Source organism: Oncorhynchus gorbuscha, unplaced genomic scaffold (genome assembly GCF_021184085.1).
Source record: "Oncorhynchus gorbuscha isolate QuinsamMale2020 ecotype Even-year unplaced genomic scaffold, OgorEven_v1.0 Un_scaffold_2289, whole genome shotgun sequence".
NCBI lineage: Eukaryota > Metazoa > Chordata > Actinopteri > Salmoniformes > Salmonidae > Oncorhynchus > Oncorhynchus gorbuscha.
The window spans coordinates 18,613-41,151 of NW_025746842.1; the positions used below are offsets into that span (position 1 = coordinate 18,613).

General features: G+C 43.2%; 2 protein-coding genes across 2 annotated transcripts; both read left to right on the forward strand.

Moving 5' to 3' along the window:
- Nucleotides 1-912: 912 nt before the first annotated feature.
- LOC124025559 (motor neuron and pancreas homeobox protein 1-like) lies at nucleotides 913-9,064 on the forward strand. Its single transcript, XM_046338947.1, has 3 exons — nucleotides 913-3,742; nucleotides 5,843-6,000; nucleotides 7,187-9,064. The coding sequence occupies exons 1-3, from the start codon at nucleotides 3,235-3,237 to the stop codon at nucleotides 7,571-7,573; spliced, it is 1,053 nt and encodes a 350-aa protein (XP_046194903.1). The 5' UTR covers nucleotides 913-3,234; the 3' UTR covers nucleotides 7,574-9,064.
- Nucleotides 9,065-15,928: 6,864 nt separating this feature from the next.
- On the forward strand, nucleotides 15,929-22,117 carry LOC124025562 (bifunctional purine biosynthesis protein ATIC-like). Its single transcript, XM_046338949.1, has 14 exons — nucleotides 15,929-16,066; nucleotides 16,449-16,575; nucleotides 16,858-17,001; nucleotides 17,748-17,836; nucleotides 18,292-18,443; nucleotides 19,495-19,651; nucleotides 19,836-19,961; nucleotides 20,051-20,244; nucleotides 20,318-20,407; nucleotides 20,534-20,659; nucleotides 20,749-20,841; nucleotides 21,025-21,207; nucleotides 21,381-21,536; nucleotides 21,670-22,117. Exons 1-14 carry the CDS (start codon nucleotides 16,048-16,050, stop codon nucleotides 21,787-21,789), a joined length of 1,776 nt encoding a protein of 591 aa, XP_046194905.1. The 5' UTR covers nucleotides 15,929-16,047; the 3' UTR covers nucleotides 21,790-22,117.
- The last annotated feature ends 422 nt before the right edge of the window (nucleotides 22,118-22,539 follow it).

A 22,539-nucleotide genomic window follows, 5' to 3' on the forward strand; every position in this document is an offset into this window, starting at 1 on the left:
GGTGATGATGTGAATGTTTGTTCTCCTGTGTTGTTTGAAGGTGGATGGGTGGTGGGTGCGCGGTAGGGTGCGTGCCACCGTAGAAGCCGCGCGTTGCTAAGTGTTCAAACCTAGGGACCTGACATCGGGGCAGCGGTGCCATTTCGATCATTGATTTAATTTAATTTGTGCACCTCAGACACGGGGTGCGGATGACGGATTTACCCGCGGCCGGGCTATTTAAATTACTTTTAAATCATAAAAGCAAAGAAACGAGGCGCGAGGGGAAGAGGTTGGGAGGAATAGGCAGAAAGCACTCGCGTGGCGGCGGCTGATTTCCCTGGAGCAAATTAGCTCTATATCAGACCTGGCGACAGGCGGTATTCTGGGTGATAGGGAGCAGAGAGGGGGTGGAGGGAGGAGGGCGGCAGCCCCCCTGAGTGTCACTGCTTCAATCTTCTAGGGGTCGGACGCAACAACAATAACCACATACACCACCTCGCTGTGAGCGACGGTCTACAGTTGGGAGAGGTGACCATTTAAGCGTTTTATGCATCTTCCTAGGCCTGATTTCAATTTCTTGAGATATAATTTAGAGCCTTTCGGATTAGGCCGCCTGCCCTTTGGATTTTATGGGCCTAGTCCACTACTCTTCCAATTCGTGGGGCTCATTCACTATTTGATTATTCAACTGTGCTTCAAGTCATAAGTGCTATTGCCTACATCTGAGTACTTATACTAATATATTTTATAATATTGGAATAATCATTATAAGTCTTTGACAGTTATTATAAAAATACAAAAATCCCTCTAGGATTTATTTTCTATTGTCAACCTTTTCACAATTAGGCTAAATAAATCACAAAAAGTGATTTGTGGATGATGTTTTGTATCCTTGAAATATTCCTGTATCCTTTCCGATAATTTTTAAGTAAATTATCTAATCAAAATATTGTATGCCTGTTTTCACAACATAACTAGTCTGTTTTTACTCAAATCTACCAGTTTGTTAAAAAAATATATATTGCAAGAATAAATGCACAGGATAATAGTAAAAGTAATTTTTTGCAAATATTACTGCTTTCGAAAAGAGTTTGAAAATATGACGTTATTGTTAAATAACAAATATTAAATTACTTTCATTATATTATTCATTCATGTTTATTCAAATGCAAATCGAACATGTGTTGTGTATAGGTTACCATGGCATTTTCAGGCCTTTAAACTATGGTTTTCAAAGATTGTTGCTGAGTGAAGCATCATGGGTAAATACATATGAGTTCATCAAATAATGTATCATGTTCAGTAACCTATTGGCCATTGTGATACAACTATGAGCAAGTGGGCTTTATATGTTTAAATGTCAAAATAACTATCACTTGGGACCTTATAACAGTTGCTAGTAATTATTGGACTCGTGGTAGATTTGGTCTGGGGGTAGTAATTACAATAGTATCTCAGGAGTTAATGCCATGACGACTACGTATTCTGCGTCACCTGCTTGACCTTTTAGAAACGGGATATTTGTTATTTTTTGAAGTGCTTACGGCCCAACAATGTTCACATGACCTGAGGTGAGGACCACCTACAGTAGGACTATGTCTGCTTTCGTTCACACACCTGCGCGCATTCCTCCTCAGGGGTCAGGCAGATCAGGCAGAATGCGGTTGTTAAAGGTGGGCGACAACAGGGAGATTCCCCATAGTTCACTGACCGGAGCCGGGAGGCAGGACGCAGTGTTGTTGCACCACATACAAACATATAGAGACCAAAGCAATTGTTATTCTGCTTCTCATTGCTGCATATATCTTAAAACGTTATGACACATACCGATATAAGCCTATTTCTCGTCTAAAACTAACGGTGCTGATTTAAAACGAGTTGTAAAAGCCTAACTAGGAATATGACAGACTAATAACTGACAAATTATTATTTTAATCATGTTGTTTTTCTGATTTCCTTAATTTATTATGTTTTGACATGATTACCGATATGCTGTGGGCCTATGTAAATAGGCCTAATTACGTAGATGAGTCTTGGACATGGAAAAAAAGACACCTGGAGTGTGACCTAGCTATTCTATGCTAAATCACCTTTATTAATGGACTATTTTTTTTCTCTTCGGCTGATGTATAATTCTAGCTCATAAAGATGAATTACATTAGTATTTCAACCTGGAGAACCCATGGGTTTTAAAATAAGCAAATCGTTAATATTGTGCTAATTGAAATATAAATCTCTTGCCAATATTTCCTCTGAATAGACACGCAGAACAGATAATGACAGCAGGATGTATGTGATTCAGGCTGTAAATAGATGTCCAAGATATGGCTTGACATACAAATGTGAAAAAACTACAAATCTGTAACATAGTTTTATTATATTCATCATCACTGTTATTATTATAATCACAATGTGGTAAGTCATGTTTAAATAATCATCATCATTATTATAAATATTGTATCAATTTGTACTAAAAGCTATGTAATAACTATAACTACAGTATTTGTTATATTATAATCTAGACCACTTGTATCTTGTTATCTGATTCAGGCGCGTTCATAACGCAACAACACATACAGTAGAAAAGGCTGATATTGCTACCAGCTCTCACAGTCTCACGTCACAATTAAACACAGCAGAAAGTGTTGCTGACAGACAGAGGGAAAGAGGTTGGACATTTCTCACGCAGGAGACGTGTGAGGCGCGTTCAGAGGTTTCTTGAGTCGCGTGGAAATGAGAGAGTAATTAGTTAATTAGAAAACGGTCGACTAAACTCACCCCTCGAGTACCTGCATTAGCCAATCACAGCTCAGACAGCCACAGGGGTGGGGGAGACGGCGTCTGAAGGAGTGAAACACTTGCTTTAGTTGGTTAAGTTGCTATTAAACACCAAGACCTGGCTGTTAGTCATCACATGTGATGTGAATACGCGGATAGAGGACTACAGAAACCAAATGGACACTCGGAAAGCATTGCAATTTAATATTTTGTTGTATCATTTTATTTGCTAATAATTTAAGCTCTTCAGGGTTCTTCAGAGAATATTTTACCAGAACTGTTACAGGTAGGTGATAGCGAGGGGGTGAACAAAACTAAGGAGCCTGCTATCGAAACGCATACTAAAAGTACATCCTCTCATGTATTTATCATTGCTCTGACTTATTTTGGTTACGAGAGGGTTGCACTGGCATCCTCAGAGTGACTTTTATAACAAACTGAAACATTTATACAGAAGATTGGAGTTGGAGCTGTATGCGCTCTGACGCACAGAACAAGTGTACATTGGCAGGTCTGACCTTTGAGCAGCTCGCGGCAGTTTTCCTGATGAGAGTCGGTATGGAGAAATCGAATAATTTTCGAATCGATGCTCTGCTGGCCGACGAGACTCACCGGGCGAACCGAGACCTCTCCCCAGGTCTGAGCAGTGACAGCCCTGCGGGCAGCCCTGTGTCCTGTCGGCGAGCGGACACCCCGTCCCCGCGCAGGACGCCCATCCATCTTCAACCCGGGATAATCCCCAAACCGGGACTGCTGAACCTCCCTCACACGGGACTCGCCTCGCTACCCCAAATGTACCCTGCCCCTATGTACCCAATATCGGCTTTGGGTGGACATCACCCTGCCTTCGCCTACTCCGGCTTCACACACCTTACCCAGTCGTACCCAGAACACCTGAAGGCGGCTGCCATGGCAGGGTCTCTCCCCCTGGAGCACTGGATCCGTGCTGGAATGATGATACCACGTCTCCCAGACTACAGTTGTAAGTATAGTACACATGTGGACTAGGCAGCACACTCAATAGGCTATATATACTCTTGTCACAAATATATCAACAAACGAAACATATTTTTAAAAGAGAGGCATTATGCGCTAGGCCCATGGGGTTTCTTTTCAAATCGGGGATGTAGTAAATGGAGTTGAACTGTCTGTTGGTGATGTGTTTTTGTGCTTGTTCAGAACACATAGGCAATATAATTCATATACCCAAGCAGACACAAAGCTAAGCCTAATTGCTGTAATCAATCATGTTTTTCAAATAGGTGTGGCGGGTATCAAGCAGAAATGAACTTACGCCCAGATACCGGAGGTTTATTGGTAGGGAAGGATCGTTTGATCACTTAACAACCACTTCCAAAGCATTGAACCCAACCGCCTAGAGGTGTCGTAAAATCACTTATTGTTCCTCATTGCATGTAATCCAAAGGTGAGGGAAAGCAAATACAGGTACACACACACACACACACACACACACACACACACACACACACACACACACACACACACACACACACACACACACACACACACACACACACACACACACACACACACACACACACACACACACACACACACACACACACACACACACACACACACACACACACACACACACACACACACACACACACACACACACACACACACACACACACACACACACACACACACACACACGCACACACGCACGCATGCACACACACACACACACACACACACACACACACACACACACACACACACACACACACACACACACACACACACACACACACACACACAAATGTTGTAAACATAATCAAATATATGTTCTAAGATTAGGCTAAATGTTGCAATTAACTTTATCTAGGTGTGCAAAACTTAAACGTATTTGATACCAGTATTGATAACAAAACTCAATATATTATAACATCTCTCATAACACATTTGACAAAAAAGTAGAAAATACTAATAATCTGAGGAATAACACCAACAACAACAATAATAACAATAATCATACATTTCAATTTGTAAATAATGAATACATCTAATACGAAGGTTATTGGTTAATAATACGTGTTATTATATATTTCTTATAATAATATTGTGTTACTAATTGTATTCATATTATTTCTAACTATTGCTAACATTTTTACCAATCAGGCAAGATCTGTTTCAAAACATTTTTATTTCAATATAAGAGCAAGAACAATAGGGCCACATGCAAGGTATTATCATAGAATTGTAATATTTTCATGTGTATTATATCATGCTATATATTAATTACATGCTTATATTAATCCACCTTTATTGCAATATTTAAACATATCTTTTTAACTGCTTTCTGAACATATAATATTGCACATTCAATCTTAATGGTAGAACGGTTGTGTTCTTTGTTCAGTCATTAATACACAACGTCTGAAAAATATAGGCTATTTAAGTATCATGTAGAGTATAGGCCTAAATATTGTTTAAGTGTAGACTCATGAAAAGTCTTCGATCGATTTACTGCTAACTGTAATATCATGTTTTTATTTTTGGCCTTTTCATTTCGCTATAAACGTCAACTCGATGAACATTGTCTTTGTACTGAGGAGCAAACTATAAACAAACACCTAAAACATTCTGCTAGTTCACCAATAAAATCACTAAAGCTTCATCGAATTTTCATTAAGTTAATGGTGCTCGCGCTTTTTATGGTTCTAGCGCCCAGCTTCTGCCGTGTCCTCTTGTCAACAATAAACTGGAGTAAAGCTATTATAGTTAATGATGGCGAGAGAGTGCGGGCATGTGTGTGTGTGTTCCTCCCTCAACATTATATTGGACTTCCTATGTCCTTGGTATTGCAGAAATAAGACCATTGAAACAGTCTGAGATTAAATCTACTCACATGCATTGTCCAATAGCTTGAATTGACAAGAACACAGGCTTAGTAGCCTACACATCTCATTCCATTTGGGAAGAACATAGTTGGGGAGAATTAAGCTATTGATTAGGCCAGAGTCATTGTAACTTTCTACCCAGTTGTTCACTAAAAATGATCCACAATGAAGAATATTGTACTGTACTAAGCCCCCCCTCTCTCTCCCCCTCTCAGCACCCCAGGCAGGACTCCTGGGGAAGTGTCGTAGGCCCCGGACGGCGTTCACCAGTCAGCAGCTCCTTGAGCTGGAGAACCAATTTAAACTCAACAAGTACCTGTCCAGACCCAAACGCTTTGAGGTGGCCACCTCTCTCATGCTGACTGAAACACAGGTGAGGGAGAAAAGGTGTCATTCTATGTGTGTCTGTGTGAGGGTGTATATATGTGTCTGTGTGAGGGTGTATATGTGTGTCTGTGTGAGGGTGTATATATGTGTCTGTGTGAGGGTGTATATGTGTGTCTGTGTGAGCGTGTATATATGTGTCTGTGTGAGCGTGTATATATGTGCCTGTGTGAGTGTGTATATGTGTGTCTGTGTGAGCGTGTATATGTGTGTCTGTGTGAGCGTGTATATATGTGTCTGTGTGAGCGTGTATATATGTGTCTGTGTGAGGGTGTATATGTGTGTCTGTGTGAGGGTGTATATGTGTGTCTGTGTGAGCGTGTATATGTGTGTCTGTGTGAGCGTGTATATATGTGTCTGTGTGAGCGTGTATATATGTGCCTGTGTGAGCGTGTATATATGTGTCTGTGTGAACGTGTATATGTGTGTCTGTGTGAGTGTGTATATGTGTGAGCGTGTATATGTGTGTCTGTGTGAGTGTGTATATATGTGTCTGTGTGAGCGTGTATATGTGTGTCTGTGTGAGCGTGTATATATGTGTCTGTGTGAGCGTGTATATGTGTGTCTGTGTGAGCGTGTATATGTGTGTCTGTGTGAGCGTGTATATATGTGTCTGTGTGAGCGTGTATATGTGTGTCTGTGTGAGCATGTATATATGTGTATGTGTGTTGATTCCCACCTGGCAGGCTATTCCAGCGCTGGCCTCTTATCCTATGTTCCTCTGGGAAGAACCTGTACAAATGATCCCTGGTGTGTTTGTCCTTGAGATAGACTGTCTGCTATGGCATGCTCTGTTAGTCGCTGGAGCGTAATGTGATGTCAGACAGTAGCAATCAGACCGGCAGTTCTTTATTTAGCTAATATATTACAGCTCTCTTGTTTCACCTGCCTCATCTAGTCCCAAATACCACCCCTAACGAAGCAGTTGACATGTTGATTTAAAAGATCAACTCCTCTGTGTTGGAACATATTCAGCACGTTTTGGAATGACTTCTTCAGATAAATCTTTCTGCAAGTGAGTAACGGTTGTTGTTGACATTTCAGCCCGGTTTCGTAGACAGGAAATGGCATCCCAAATCTACTAAACTGAGTGTGGGGATAGAGAGATAGAGACTGCAGGTGAGAGACCTCCTGCATTCGTGTGTCTGACAGGCCTGCGTTCTGTCTGTCCTCAGGTGAAGATCTGGTTCCAGAACCGCCGGATGAAGTGGAAGCGCAGCCGCAAGGCCAAGGAGCAGGCATCTGCGTCTGCCCAGTCTGAGGCGGAGCGACTACGCACCGGGGGAAAACCGACCAATGGCAAACCAGCTGAGAATAAACCAGCTTCCACTCAGGATGACGAGGCAGAGCTAGACCTAGAAGAAGCAGAGGAGGAAGAGGAGGAAGAGGAGGAGACGCGACACAAGTTTGATGTTACCATGGGTGGCGCCGTGGGGTTGCAGCGTTCAGCAGACTTTCTGAAGCTCACAGCGGAGCTTGGTTACAACCCCCACAGTCCCTTCTCTGAGGACGACTTAGTGGGGGTGACAGGGGGGGACAGGAAGATAGGCGCAGGGTTGTGAAAAGACAAAGACACACCCAGAAAGGAAAACGCCAGAGACACTGCTGCTTGACACTGGCTCTGGGAAAGTGGGGGTCTATAGTGTAAAAAGAGAAAAAAATGACGTGCCATTTCAAAAGCCTATGACAGTGTTTTTTGTGTACATAATGCTCAACGCAATGTAATGTTTCTGTGACCCTGATGGAGTTGTTTAAGGCAGGGGTTTCCAAACTGTGGGTCGCCCCCCACACCCAAAAAAATGTTTTAAAGGAACTCAATCCAGCTTTAAACTTATTCTTGAAAGTTGTACTAGTAGAATGCACACGGTGTCATTTCTATATTGGGTATTGCATCATCAGTTCCTCTTGTCCTGTCAGTCATTACATACCTTAGAGAGCTATTTATAACTTGTTAGAAATGTCCAGATCCACAAGCCCATGTCTGCTAATGTTTTTATTTATTTTGTTTTTCAGCTCATAGATGTTGGAGTCATGTTTTTGTCACATATCACATGAATACACATTAGGCATGGCAAAATGTACAGAATTGTAGGAAATAAGCTTTAAACCTGCAAAATTCTCTCCACCAACAAGAAGGGTGTGAACAGTCTGTCACGAACAGTGCTTGTGCCCATAGAAATAGACATGCCTCGTGCGCAGGGGGGTGTGGGATGTTCCCCAATGCTGGAAGGGGTGTTCCCCAATGCTGGTACCCCTGGTTTAAGGTATAGGTGTTCTTTAGGTTGGACTTGCATCTCTAAGGATGAGGGAATATAAAGCATTTTATATTCATCATCACATCAAATAAGGCTGAATAAGACACTGAACCCTGTCTCTCTCCTCTGTATTTTTTCATGGCATGCAACTCCAAAAAAATGTTTTTACACAGGACATTCACCGGCTGTAAGACTCCTGTGTTTTTCATCCAATTGGACTGAGAAGTACTGTAGCAGCAGTGAAGCAGTGAACACCACTGACCTCTATTACCTTGTCATCCATCTCAGCTAAACCCCGCCCCCTGACAGGCTGACTGACAGATGTGGCTCCTCCCACCAGCAATGCTAAAGGATGTGATACAACCAAGTTACGTTCTGAACCGTTGGACTGTTGCAAACTGCAACTTACACTGGCAGGAGTGAACAAACCCTGAGCAGTTTGCATTAGCTGAAAACGAAGGGGAAAGTGTTGCAAAGTGTTGCAGAATGTTGAGTGATGTTGTGAATGTGCCCCCATGAATGTCAGACATCTTGGATTTACAGACTTTCTATGATGTCTCATGTACTCTATCTTGTATGTGCAATTGAACATTGTTGTCATGTCAATTCAGATTTCTGTTGTTATTGTTGTTTGTTTGTTTATTGTTGTTATTTAACCACATTTAAATGTATCTAATTTATTTGAATTGACAGGTAAATGACAGGGAAAAAGTTAATGTGTTTATCTGAAACTGGTCTGTGTTGATGTCAACTGCGTGAAATAAAAAAACAGAAATTAAAATTGTTCAAATAACTTGAGAAATGTAGGATTTATGCAAAGTTAACTCATTAAAATGAGGGATTGATTTGTGGAGAACATTTAGAACATGTATAAGTAATCTAAAGTATTTTAAAAGTGGGTTTAGTGGAGATCAATGAGGGGGAGTTACATAAACACATTAAGCAGGCAAAGCTGAGCATTTCTTTAAGAAAGTTATTAGTGTGTGGAGCCTTCATAATGACCTTGTGAGTCTTCTGCAATCACACAGGGATGGTAACAATAGGGTAGAGAGGTCCAACTATAAATCCAGCTAAAACAGACATATTGGCCAAATTTCTACTTCCAATCCCACTTAATGGAAATCTCTCAAATGGACGCAACTTTTTTTTCTGTATCACACGTCCTTCCCTTGTTTCCTGTCTATTTCAGCCACCTTGTTGTCACAGATAACAGATGACCAGATGGCAAAGAGAAAGGAAGATAATCCAGCACTGCATATTAAACCAGCAGAGCCCCTTAATTTACAACCCTGGGGCTTTGAAATATGAATTACTCAGGCGGGTTTTACTGATAGTGAAATAATTAAGTTAATGAAGGAGAGGTAAAGGCTTATGTTCCAAGTGGCTCCCTATTACCTATATAGTGCACTACTTTTTAGGGATCTGGTAGTGCACTATTTAGGGAATAGGGTGCCATTTGGTGCGCACACAAAGTAATCAGTGCCTGATGGTGATGTCACCCAGGCTACATTTTCATTTGCAAGAAGAAACAGAAGATGATGTGTGTCTGACCGAAACGGGACGTTTTTATTGGCCGTCCAAAGTACGGGCGGTGATTAAAAACCGGACTAGAGGACACACGCGGCATAACTCGTCTCCTCCCACCCAGCCGGCCACAACATCATGCTTATATAGTGATTAAATGCATTTTTAACTGGCCGGGCAAGACGCTGGCCTGTCTCCTGAAACGAAGCCGGGATGGTTCTGCTACATGAACTTGAGACAGAAAGGGGCCTTTCTGCACAGCTACAGATCTGGAGTCAGTTTAGTCTTAATTTTGGTGGTGGTGGAGGGCAGTATGGAGTCAAGGGGCACTAGTCCTAGATACGTTCTTTTCTGTTTGGAGACGGCTGGGTGCTCAGAAACTGAGAGCCGGACAAATGCAGTAATAGATAGTTATGGAACAAGGTGGAAGACAATGATTGGAGTTATTGAATGTGTTTGACAGTGTAGTGGATTGGATTTAGTGTCCAAGGTTTTGCATGTGTTTGACAGTGTCGTGGATTGGATTTAGTGTCCAAGGTTTTGAATGTGTTTGACAGTGTGGTGGATTGGATTTAGTGTCCAAGGTTTTGCATGTGTTTGACAGTGTGGTGGATTGGATTTAGTGTCCAAGGTTTTGAATGTGTTTGACAGTGTGGTGGATTGGATTTAGTGTCCAAGGTTTTGAATGTGTTTGACAGTGTGGTGGATTGGATTTAGTGTCCAAGGTTTTGAATGTGTTTGACAGTGTGGTGGATTGGATTTAGTGTCCAAGGTTTTGAATGTGTTTGACAGTGTGGTGGATTGGATTTAGTGTCCAAGGTTTTGAATGTGTTTGACAGTGTAGTGGATTGGATTTAGTGTCCGAGGTTTTGAATGTGTTTGACAGTGTGGTGGATTGGATTTAGTGTCCAAGGTTTTGAATGTGTTTGACAGTGTGGTGGATAGGATTTAGTGTCTAGTGACCCCATCCTACTCCTTGTGGCTCACAATCAGGGCCTCAAAAGCAGTTCACTGTAGAGTAAACAGTGCTTATAGGCCTTAAAGCACTATGTCTCATACCTAACCACTATGTCTCATACCTAACCACTATGTCTCATACCTAACCACTATGTCTCAGACCTAACCACTATGTCTCAGACCTAACCACTATGTCTCAGACCTAACCATTATGTCTCATACCTAACCACTATGTCTCAGACCTAACCACTATGTCTCATACCTAACCACTATGTCTCAGACCTAACCACTATGTCTCAGACCTAACCACTATGTCTCATACCTAACCACTATGTCTCAGACCTAACCACTATGTCTCAGACCTAACCACTATGTCTCAGACCTAACCACTATGTCTCAGACCTAACCACTATGTCTCAGACCTAACCATTATGTCTCATACCTAACCACTATGTCTCAGACCTAACCACTATGTCTCATACCTAACCACTATGTCTCATACCTAACCACTATGTCTCATACCTAACCACTATGTCTCAGACCTAACCACTATGTCTCAGACCTAACCACTATGTCTCAGACCTAACCACTATGTCTCAGACCTAACCACTATGTCTCATACCTAACCACTATGTCTCAGACCTAACCACTATGTCTCAGACCTAACCACTATGTCTCAGAACCTAACCACTATGTCTCAGACCTAACCACTATGTCTCAGACCTAACCACTATGTCTCATACCTAACCACTATGTCTCAGACCTAACCACTATGTCTCATACCTAACCACTATGTCTCATACCTAACCACATACCTAACCACTATGTCTCAGACCTAACCACTATGTCTCAGACCTAACCACTATGTCTCAGACCTAACCACTATGTCTCAGACCTAACCACTATGTCTCATACCTAACCACTATGTCTCATACCTAACCACTATGTCTCAGACCTAACCACTATGTCTCAGACCTAACCACTATGTCTCAGAACTAACCACTATGTCTCAGACCTAACCATTATGTCTCATACCTAACCACTATGTCTCAGACCTAACCACTATGTCTCATACCTAACCACTATGTCTCATACCTAACCACTATGTCTCATACCTAACCACTATGTCTCAGACCTAACCACTATGTCTCAGACCTAACCACTATGTCTCAGACCTAACCACTATGTCTCATACCTAACCACTATGTCTCATACCTAACCACTATGTCTCAGACCTAACCACTATGTCTCAGACCTAACCACTATGTCTCAGAACTAACCACTATGTCTCAGACCTAACCATTATGTCTCATACCTAACCACTATGTCTCAGACCTAACCACTATGTCTCATACCTAACCACTATGTCTCATACCTAACCACTATGTCTCATACCTAACCACTATGTCTCAGACCTAACCACTATGTCTCAGACCTAACCACTATGTCTCAGACCTAACCACTATGTCTCATACCTAACCACTATGTCTCCCTCAATGCAGCATTTAATTTGGCTGATGAAAAATCATATCAATCAATAAGAGTTTATTTAGATGTGTGACTAATGCCATTCGGTCTGTTTTATGATACAGGGCCGCCTGACAAACACAACTAAAATCATAGTAAATTGATAAGCAGGCTGAGCGAAATATAGAGATCATTGATTCAGTTTCTCAATTCTAATTTAATCTGAACTCACCTGTCATACGGATAAAAAATGATTGGTGTAAATTCCATCCACTGGTGATAACGCTGTCAATAGTGATTTCTCAACAGCCTGGTCTGACAGAATTGCTGACGGCCCTATGCTTTTTCTATACCAATAATGTAATCGCCTCATTGTGTGTGTGTTTGTGTGTGTATGTGTGTGTGTGTGTGTGTGTGTGTGTGTGTGCATCCATGTATGTGTGTGTATGTGTGTGCCTGTATTTGTGTGTGTATGTGTGTCTGTGTGTGTATGTGTGTCTGTGTGTGTGTGTATGAGTGTGTGTGTGTGTGTGAATGTGTATGTGTGTGAGTGTGTGTATGTGTGTGTGTGTGTGTGTGTGTGAGTGTGTGTATGTGTGTGAATGTGTATGTGTGTGTATGTGTGTGAATGTGTGTGTATGTGTGTGAGTGTGAGTGTGTGTTTATGTAGATGTATAACATTTTGTCCTGTCTATTACAGTGTCACAATCACTCAAGCGACTCGCCAAGACATCAGTGCAACCCGTAGAGTCCTCCAATAGGGAAAATGGTTACCAGAAAGACCATTTTCATAGTTAAATAAATAAATGCAGTTTTCTTTCACTTTGTCAGATGGTAAATCAGGATCAATAACTTAAGCGGCAAGACCCTGTAAAATATTTACATCCTGTAGTTTAATCAATCAGCAAAATGTCGGCCTCATTACGGAAATATGAACAGATTGTCTGATCTTTTAAAGTAATCACCCATATTGGTTTAGGTTTCCCTTGGCCCTGTCGTGTTACTTAAGCTAATGGGTAGCTAGGTAAGGGAATGAGGGACAGGGGCTGTAAATTCACATCTGTCAGAATTTAACCGCTGTTCAAATGCATGAAAAAGGCCAAGTTTTGGGTAATAAAGTTTATTGAAAAGGGTTGGCCCTCCGTCAGAACAATGGGGAATGTAATCATGAGAGGCTTTTATTGTTGCAGGAAATCTATGTTACAGGTGCTCAGAAAAGCAATGATCGTGACACAACAAAGCTTTGGTAATTGTGCTTGTCCCAATGTCATTCTCAAGACAGACAGACGGACGGACGGACGGACGGACGGACGGACGGACGGACGGACGGACGGACAGACAGACAGACAGACAGGACAGACAGACAGACAGACAGACAGACAGACAGACAGACAGGCAGGCAGACAGGCAGACAAGACTCACTGTCATGGATACAGACCTGGGGACGTGTATATCGTGTATATATACAGAACAAACAGCTTAGATAGGCTGGGATCCTATTAATATCTCAAAACATAACCATGCTATAGGCCTACTAAGGCTCTATTATTCAGTTCCCCTCCAGTGGCTTGGTGTGTATCAGTACCCCTCCAGTGGCTTGGTGTATGTCAGTACCCCTCCAGTGGCTCGGTGTATGTCAGTACCCCTCCAGTGGCTTGGTGTGTATCAGTACCCCTCCAGTGGCTTGGTGTGTATCAGTACCCCTCCAGTGGCTTGGTGTGTATCAGTACCCCTCCAGTGGCTTGGTGTGTATCAGTACCCCTCCAGGGGCTTGATGTGTATCAGTACCCCTCCAGTGGCTTGGTGTATGTCAGTACCCCTCCAGTGGCTTGGTGTGTATCAGTACCCCTCCAGTGGCTTGGTGTGTATCAGTACCCCTCCAGTGGCTTGGTGTGTATCAGTATGTCCCCTCCAGTGGCTTGGTGTGTATCAGTACCCCTCCAGTGGCTTGGTGTGTATCAGTACCCCTCCAGTGGCTTGGTGTGTATCAGTACCCCTCCAGTGGCTTGGTGTGTATCAGTACCCCTCCAGTGGCTTGGTGTGTATCAGTACCCCTCCAGTGGCTTGGTGTGTATCAGTACCCCTCCAGTGGCTTGGTGTGTATCAGTACACCTCCAGTGGCTTGGTGTGTATCAGTACCCCTCCAGTGGCTTGGTGTGTATCAGTACCCCTCCAGTGGCTTGGTGTGTATCAGTACCCCTCCAGTGGCTTGGTGTGTATCAGTACCCCTCCAGTGGCTTGGTGTGTATCAGTACACCTCCAGTGGCTTGATGTGTATCAGTACCCCTCCAGTGGCTTGATGTGTATCAGTACCCCTCCAGTGGCTTGGTGTGTATCAGTACCCCTCCAGTGGCTTGGTGTGTATCAGTACCCTCCAGGGGCTTGGTGTGTATCAGTACCCCTCCAGGTGCTTGGTGTGTATCAGTACCCCTCCAGTGGCTTGGTGTGTATCAGTACCCCTCCAGTGGCTTGGTGTGTATCAGTACCCCTCCAGTGGCTTGGTGTGTATCAGTACCCCTCCAGTGGCTTGGTGTGTATCAGTACCCCTCCAGTGGCTTGGTGTGTATCAGTAGCCCTCCAGTGGCTTGGTGTGTATCAGTACCCCTCCAGTGGCTTGGTGTGTATCAGTACCCCTCCAGTGGCTTGGTGTATGGTAGTAGTCCACAAATGCTTCTTCACCTTTTCTCCTTTCTTTCATCCCTACTGGTCTGTAAATAATGGATTTATTAAAGTCAAATGGTGGATGTCTACTGAGCATTCACTTTAGTGTGTTTAGTTCTCTCAGATCAACAGCACCACTATTTGCCCATATGGTCCTTCTATAGTGGTGTAAACTCACCCTCCAGTGGCAGAGCGAGAGTCTAAAATCTCACATTGTTATCATTTCAAATAGCCTAAATCTCTCTGGCCTAATTGTGTGGTGGTGGCATGTGGTCAAGATCATTTGTGGGATCCATTTATTTGACCCATAGTCATATCCCCAGCAAATCATTTTTGTCTCAAATGGACATGTGTTTTTGGTCTGTATCTCTAATGCCATTAGAGATACAGGGTTAGGTCATGAAGTACATATGAGAGGACATTCTGGGCTTTTCAATGATATCATGTGTGGGGGTGTCACCCTGATAATCAAAATAGCCCCCATCCCAATTAGCACATCTTATGGTGTAATTGTGTAATGATCATTTTTGACAGTTTGATATTCAAATGGTTTCTTATAGGTCAATTTTTAGAGCAGTGTAATAAATACATGAAATAAGAGCTACATAAAAGCTGGTTAATTACTTGTAATCTGTTATGTTTACTGTAATGTTAACTTTTTATATATTTCCTGTCAACCGAGTTTTAATGGCCACTACAGTCCAGATACAGTCAAAAAAAACAATATATGTGTTCACATTTTTTCCTTTGTAACATGTTTTTTTGCACCTCAAACCGTTATCTGATGTTTACATATATATATATATAAAAATTCCAAAACGTGTTTTTTACTGGGACTCAGGATAGAAGTCAGCGAATTTGAATTTTACTGCGCAGAAGGCAACGAAGAGGTTGTTTGGGGGGTATACATGGGTCATGGCTAGCAAACCCTAAGTATATTTTCTAACCGTAATCTAATTCTAACCTGCACGTTAATTTTCCTAACCTGCTGCGTAAATTCTCCTAGACTGCAACGAAAAGTCACATCTGACAAAAGCTGTATCCCGTTTAGTCAAAACCGGTCAAAGGGGCGGTCCTGTCAAATCACAAAGTTCCCATCATGCCATGAATTGATACAACTATACACATGCTTCTCGTCTCTCATTCCCAGACAGAGAACGTTACCCAAAACCATGGCCTGCTCAGAACTGGGTAAACTTTCTCCTTCTTTTTAAATTAAAAATATATATATTTTAGCTAGCTTTAGCTAATGTAGTTTAGAGACTGAGTAGTTTATGTTGAAGCATAAGTTTGAGTATAGTGTTTATGCTGCGTGGTCAATATCCAATTAAATTGTTTCTTGCGTCGTGCTAGACAGGCTAGGTAGGCTAGCTACAACTAGCATGCCACAAAAACATGCTTCCATTTTAGTTAGCAACCGGTGGCTACAAAGGAGCAATAACCTATCGATGACGTCTCAGTGGAGTCAACATATTTACCGATATTTGAAAAGCAAGCTTCTTTCCACAGTGGTGCCATTCAATCAATCTCTATAACTTTGTCACCGTTTTGTCTCTTAATTCTACACACACAGCACTGTTGAGCGTGTCCGACAAGTCTGGACTTCTGGACTTTGCCAAAAGGCTGGTGAACGTGGGACTGTCACTCGTCGCATCAGGTGGCACCGCCAAAACCCTGCGCGATGCAGGACTGGCTGTTCGGTAGGTGTAACCGTTTGCATACATTTCCAATATCTCATCTATCCTCGTTGATAGTGTTCAGCCACCAACGTTCTCTTGCGCTAATGCTCAAACGATTCAATGTTATGCTGATAACAGTGTATTCCTTTAAGTCACCTTACTGTTTGGAACTTCAAAGAGTAGGTCTATCTAGTATTCTGCAGTCATTGACCACCTTTCAGATGAGAGGCATTCCCAGCCTCTAAATGCAATTGAGAATGTGTGCCACTGAATCACCAAACATCCATCTCCCTTTTGTTCCAGGGATGTGTCTGAGCTGACTGGCCATCCAGAGATGCTTGGTGGGAGGGTGAAGACTCTGCATCCTGCTGTACACGGGGGCATCCTGGCCCGGCACACCCCTTCAGACAAGGCTGACATGGAGAAACTGGGCTACAGTCTGGTTAGGTAAGAGACAGGGAAGTCTGTTAAATTAGGCTCTAGACATTGATCTAAGCTCAGATCTGTTTTCCTCAATAGTTAAGAGTAGGACTTGTCCATCTCAGTCAACTTTTCTATACTTTTTTTTTTCCAGAGCCACTACTGCTTTAATGTGGTTTTTAGGGGTCTTTGAAAAACAGCCTTTGTGTAAATGAGCAGACCTAAAACACCATGCATGTGATCGGGCACAAGACTGTTAGATTTAGCCCTAATGCAGGGCAGTACGGTTGTAAAGTGGGAAAACTTCGAAGTATGCGTTGCCAATCTAATAACCGGCTGACTCAAATGCTGCTGCATCTGCACACATCTGATCGTGTTACACACTTTACATTTTTTGGGAGTCTGATTGGCTGTTTAAGCTGCCTATTTGACATTCATGGAATATGATTGGCTTTGAGGAGAAAGTGTGCAATGCATACAGCCTCCGAAATAAACCATGAATTCTCTTTGGATCCTATGGGCACGTATGTTTAACAATTTGGGTTCAAGGCGACCAAATGTGACCTGCTTAATTGACACATGTTCCCATTTACAAAAGTCAAAACCCTTTTTTTCTTTGTAAGATATTGTTTCTCGTTGAGTCATCTAGGGCACACGCTATGTGGGGGATTGAACAGCCATGCTACTCATTATTTCAAATTGCCTAGATGGTTAGAAAAACATAGTGAAATGCATTGCATTTGTATTGCTTTCCTTTGCCGGTCTTTGACCAGGGTGGTGGTGTGTAACCTTTACCCGTTTGTGAAGACTATCTCCAACACTAATGTGACCGTGGAAGATGCAGTGGAACAGATTGATATTGGTGAGTGGAATGTTAAAGTTGCAATAACTTTTTTTTGTTTTTTTGTCCGACCTGACCAAATTCACATAGAATTGTTGTCATTGAAAGCAAGTATAAGAAGCGGTAGATCTGTTCTATGGGCACTATTTCTATGCTTTCTGTGAAGTTTTGCTTTTGTTGCTTTTACTTTCAGTTTTGTACACCAGCTGAAAATAAATATTTGGGGTTATGGAAAATAATTCACAGCGGTTTAGATGGTACAATGATTCTCTACCATATACTTGCTTCTTTTGGCACACAAACTGAATTTAGGTGAACAAATAGAATTTTAGCAACCAGGAAATGGTGGCGCAATTCATTCATATTGCACCTTTTAAGGCCAGCTCTACATTTGACTTTCTGAAGTCTGTTCTATAACCTGAAATGCCCTAGGTTGCCATGGTGATTACCCTGTTTGACCCTGGCTGTGTCCTCAGGTGGGGTAACCCTGCTCCGAGCAGCGGCCAAGAACCACACCCGCGTAACCATTGTGTGCGACCCTGCCGACTACCAGCTGGTCGCTGTGGAGATGGAGGGTTCCGAGGGTAAAGACACGACCCTGGACACCCGCAAGACTCTGGCCCTGAAGGTAACTAGGGCAACTTGAAAGCACAGGTTGACTTTTTTTGTCTCGTGTATATCAATCTACTTTCTGGACAAGTTGGGAATGGTGAGATCTAGTGTAACTTCCATGTGTGGAGATCTCCTTCTGCCTTCCTGTTGAGACATGTCTGTCAACCTCGACTGTGAACAGAGAGAATGTTGAGTGATAGAGAAATGATGCTATCAGGAACCAAACTGGACATAGACACAACTGAAGTCTTAAGAGACTCTTCAGTAGTAGCAAATCGGACATCTCAAAACAACTGGGGAAGGCCTCATACTGTGTCTTTGACAGATTATTGACCCTCTGTTAAAAGGATCAATTTGTACAATTGTAGACCAGATACCATGGAGTCTATAGTCAAAAAGCACAATTGCAATCAGGTCATTGGGTTTTTGTTTAATTGATTGTTTGTTGGTTAATGCGAGGTAAAGCTCAGAGTCCACAACCTCCCATGTTGCCCTCTCTTGTCCTTGGGGCCATGTTGTTCAGGTCAGCCCTCAGTATTCTATTGATCCAGTATCCCTGGACATTGTAAATATGCTACTGGAACTGCCCCTTTATATAGTTTGCTTACTTGATTGTTTTTGTTCTACCTTGTTGTTTTAATATTACATTGTTATTGATTACTGCATTGTTGGTCAGCTTGCAAAAATCATTTCACTGTACTTGTGCATTTGACATTGAGTCTTGAGACTACATGGAGTAGAATGGATACATTTAGCACATGGTGTCTCTTGTGAAGGCATTACAAATCTTACAGTGATAGTTTGTATTAAAGCTGCCTCCAGATAAAACTATAGATGCCCATGTTGGCTTTGATCATGGAATAGGTTACAACGCTGTCTGGTTCAGCTGTTTACCCTGGGCTATGTTCATTAAGGCACACCGTAGAAAAACGTTTTGCAGTAAACAGATGTGCATTTCCTATTGGACATCAATGTTTTCCTTTCCTGTTTCAGTCCCTTTTCTTCCATGTGTTGCCTAATGAACAGGATCCTGGTGTCTATCTAGTTGTCCTCATTCTCTCTCCCAGGCCTTTACTCACACGGCTCAGTATGATGAGGCCATCGCGGACTACTTCCGGGGCCAGTACAGCCGTGGGGTATCCCAGCTGCCCCTGCGCTACGGCATGAACCCCCACCAAGCCCCCGCCCAGCTCTACACCCTGCGCCCCACTCTCCCCCTCACAGGTAGGCTTCACCCCCTCATTGTGTAGCCAGCAGTCTCAGAAATGACAATAGGGAAACATTGTCAACCCTAATTTTAATTGGTGCCATATGTTCAACTGAAACCGTCCAGGGGGACCTTGTCCTGTCTGGGTAGACTAACTGTATTGACCCTCCCTTCTCTCCTTTCCATTCCTGCCTCTGTCAGTGGTAAATGGTTCTCCTGGGTTCATTAACCTTTGTGATGCCCTGAACGCCTGGCAGCTGGTCCGAGAGCTGAAGAGTGCCCTGGGCATGCCCTCTGCCACCTCCTTCAAACACGTCAGCCCTGCAGGTCAGACACGCAGACCTTCCAATGCATATTCCAACAAGATTGCAAGGAATCCCAGTAACATTGACCTAGGCTGTCTTCTCCCTCTCTAGGGGCTGCGGTGGGTGTTCCTCTGAGTGATGAGGAGGCCAAGGTGTGTATGGTGAATGACATGCTGAAGAACCTGACCCCACTGGCTACAGCCTACGCCCGGGCTAGAGGGTCAGACAGGATGTCCTCCTTCGGCGACTTCATCGCTCTGTCTGACGTGTGTGACGTCCCCACTGCCAAGATCATATCCAGAGAGGTAGGGCTTCCCAGGTGTTGTGTGTCTGTCCTGTGTGTTTCCTGCATTTCCAACCCCTGTCTATCATTCTCAGGTTTCTGATGGCATCATCGCCCCTGGTTACGAAGAAGAGGCCCTCAGGATCCTGTCCAAGAAGAAGAATGGAAACTACTGTGTTCTCCAGGTATGGTTGGACATGGAAAAGCAGTTGGTGATCATCCTATGTTGCATCCTTTCCTAGAAAAAATAAGTTTGAAGTTTATTTGAATCTTCTCACCGGTTGGGGGTGCTGCATGTCTAAATCTGTCAGATGGACCCAGCCTATGAGCCAGACGAGCCAGAGGTCAGAGTTCTCTTTGGCCTCCACCTCAAACAGAAGAGGAATGGAGCTGTCATTGACAAGGATCTCTTCAGCAATGTCGTCTCCAAGGGCGCGGTGAGTCTTTGTGGTTTGTGCGTGTCTTGATAGTGTGTGAGATGCTCACTGATGACCTGTTCTGACCTTTTGTCGGTCTCCTGTTTAAGCTGTCGGTGGAGGCGCTGCGTGACCTGATCGTGGCCAGCATCACAGTGAAGTACACCCAGTCCAACTCTGTCTGCTACGCCAAGGATGGACAGGTAACCAACCTGGAGAGGGAGGAGACATGGGAGGTTCCTGTTGAAATAGTGTTTGGGCACTGAGTTTCCCCTTGTTGTCACCTACATCCTTGTTTACCTTTTTCTGAAGGAATTTTGAAACATTCAACACTATGTACTGTGGTTTTTCTGGGTCACAATCCGTCTCCTCTCCCTGTGTACCAGGTGATTGGGATCGGTGCGGGTCAGCAGTCTCGTATCCACTGCACGCGGCTGGCAGGGGACAAGGCTGATAACTGGTGGCTGAGGCACCACCCGCGGGTGTTGGGCATGAGGTTCAGGAGTGGAGTGAAGCGGGCGGAGATGGCCAATGCCATCGATCAGTATGTCAGCGGCACCATCGGAGAGGTGAGGGGGTCAGAGGTCAATTAGGGACATGCACTCTACGCATCTGAAATGGTTGTTGTCGGATGTACAGTTCTGCTGTATGTTTTGTGTAGGTTCCTACTGTAGGTGTCTGTCTATTTAAAAAATCAAATTCCAGATGAGTCTGTCCTGCTCTCTAACTCCTCTGTGTTCAGGGTCCAGACCTGGCAGTATGGAAGGCCATGTATGAGGAGGTCCCAGAGCCTCTGGATGAGACTGAGAAGAGGAACTGGCTGAGCTCTCTACAGGCTGTAGCCCTCAGCTCTGACGCCTTCTTCCCCTTCAGAGACAACGTGGACCGTGCCAAACGGGTAAACACTGCTGAATTATTACTTTTCACTGCTTTTGGTTCTTTAGTTGGTCTCTAGCCTTCTAGTGCCTTCCAAGGTCTTTTCTGTTTGTCGCCCACATGGACTGATTATTCTGAGGTGTCTGTCTCTGTAGAGTGGTGTGGAGTACATTGCTGCCCCGGCTGGGTCCACAGCTGACGAGGTGGTGATCAATGCCTGTAATGAGCAGGGCATCACCCTGGTGCACACCAACCTGAGACTCTTCCACCACTGAATACCTGGAGTGGCTGTCATACAACGCTGCCTGACACATTTGACACGCCACACACTATTATGGCCCTGAGTAATATGTAGCCATGTCTGTCTACATGTTGGAGGTCCACTAACTGCTCTAGAATAGTGATCAACAAAGGTACTAACATAGTATTATTTCCACTGAGACATTCCTGTCCTACGGTTATCATGGACAAACGGCATGAGTCATGCTGAGGGTCATTCAGATTCCGTTACATTCCCAGCTTGCTTTCATAGTTGTATCTAAGTTACAATGTTACTGTCTGGAAGGTCACGTTTTACCATGAAATAAACTGTTTCTTCAGAAATCCTGTGGAGTGTGTGTATATGCAAACACTATTTTACGTTATATCAATATTAAGCTGAAAGTCGGGGACTGACTACTACACTAACATGGTATTGTTTTATGATGGTCATACCATGGACCATTTAGCTATTTGAATTTTACGATGCTTCTAGATATCAAAAATATTTAAAGTTTTGAAATTGCCCCTTACTATTATAGCTCATAGAAACACATTGAGTAACACATAAATGGCTTAGACAGTCTTAGACCGCTTTTCATTGTTGGCCAGAAGACCGTAAAACACCAGAATCTGCTCCAAGTGATTTTAATCTAAGAAATGTTTCCAAGTATTCCCACGCATAATAGATAAAAGGTAAGATAGGTTTGAAGTGGTTTAAGTGCAGAAAATATATTTTGGGAGATTAACACCTTTTTAAACTACCT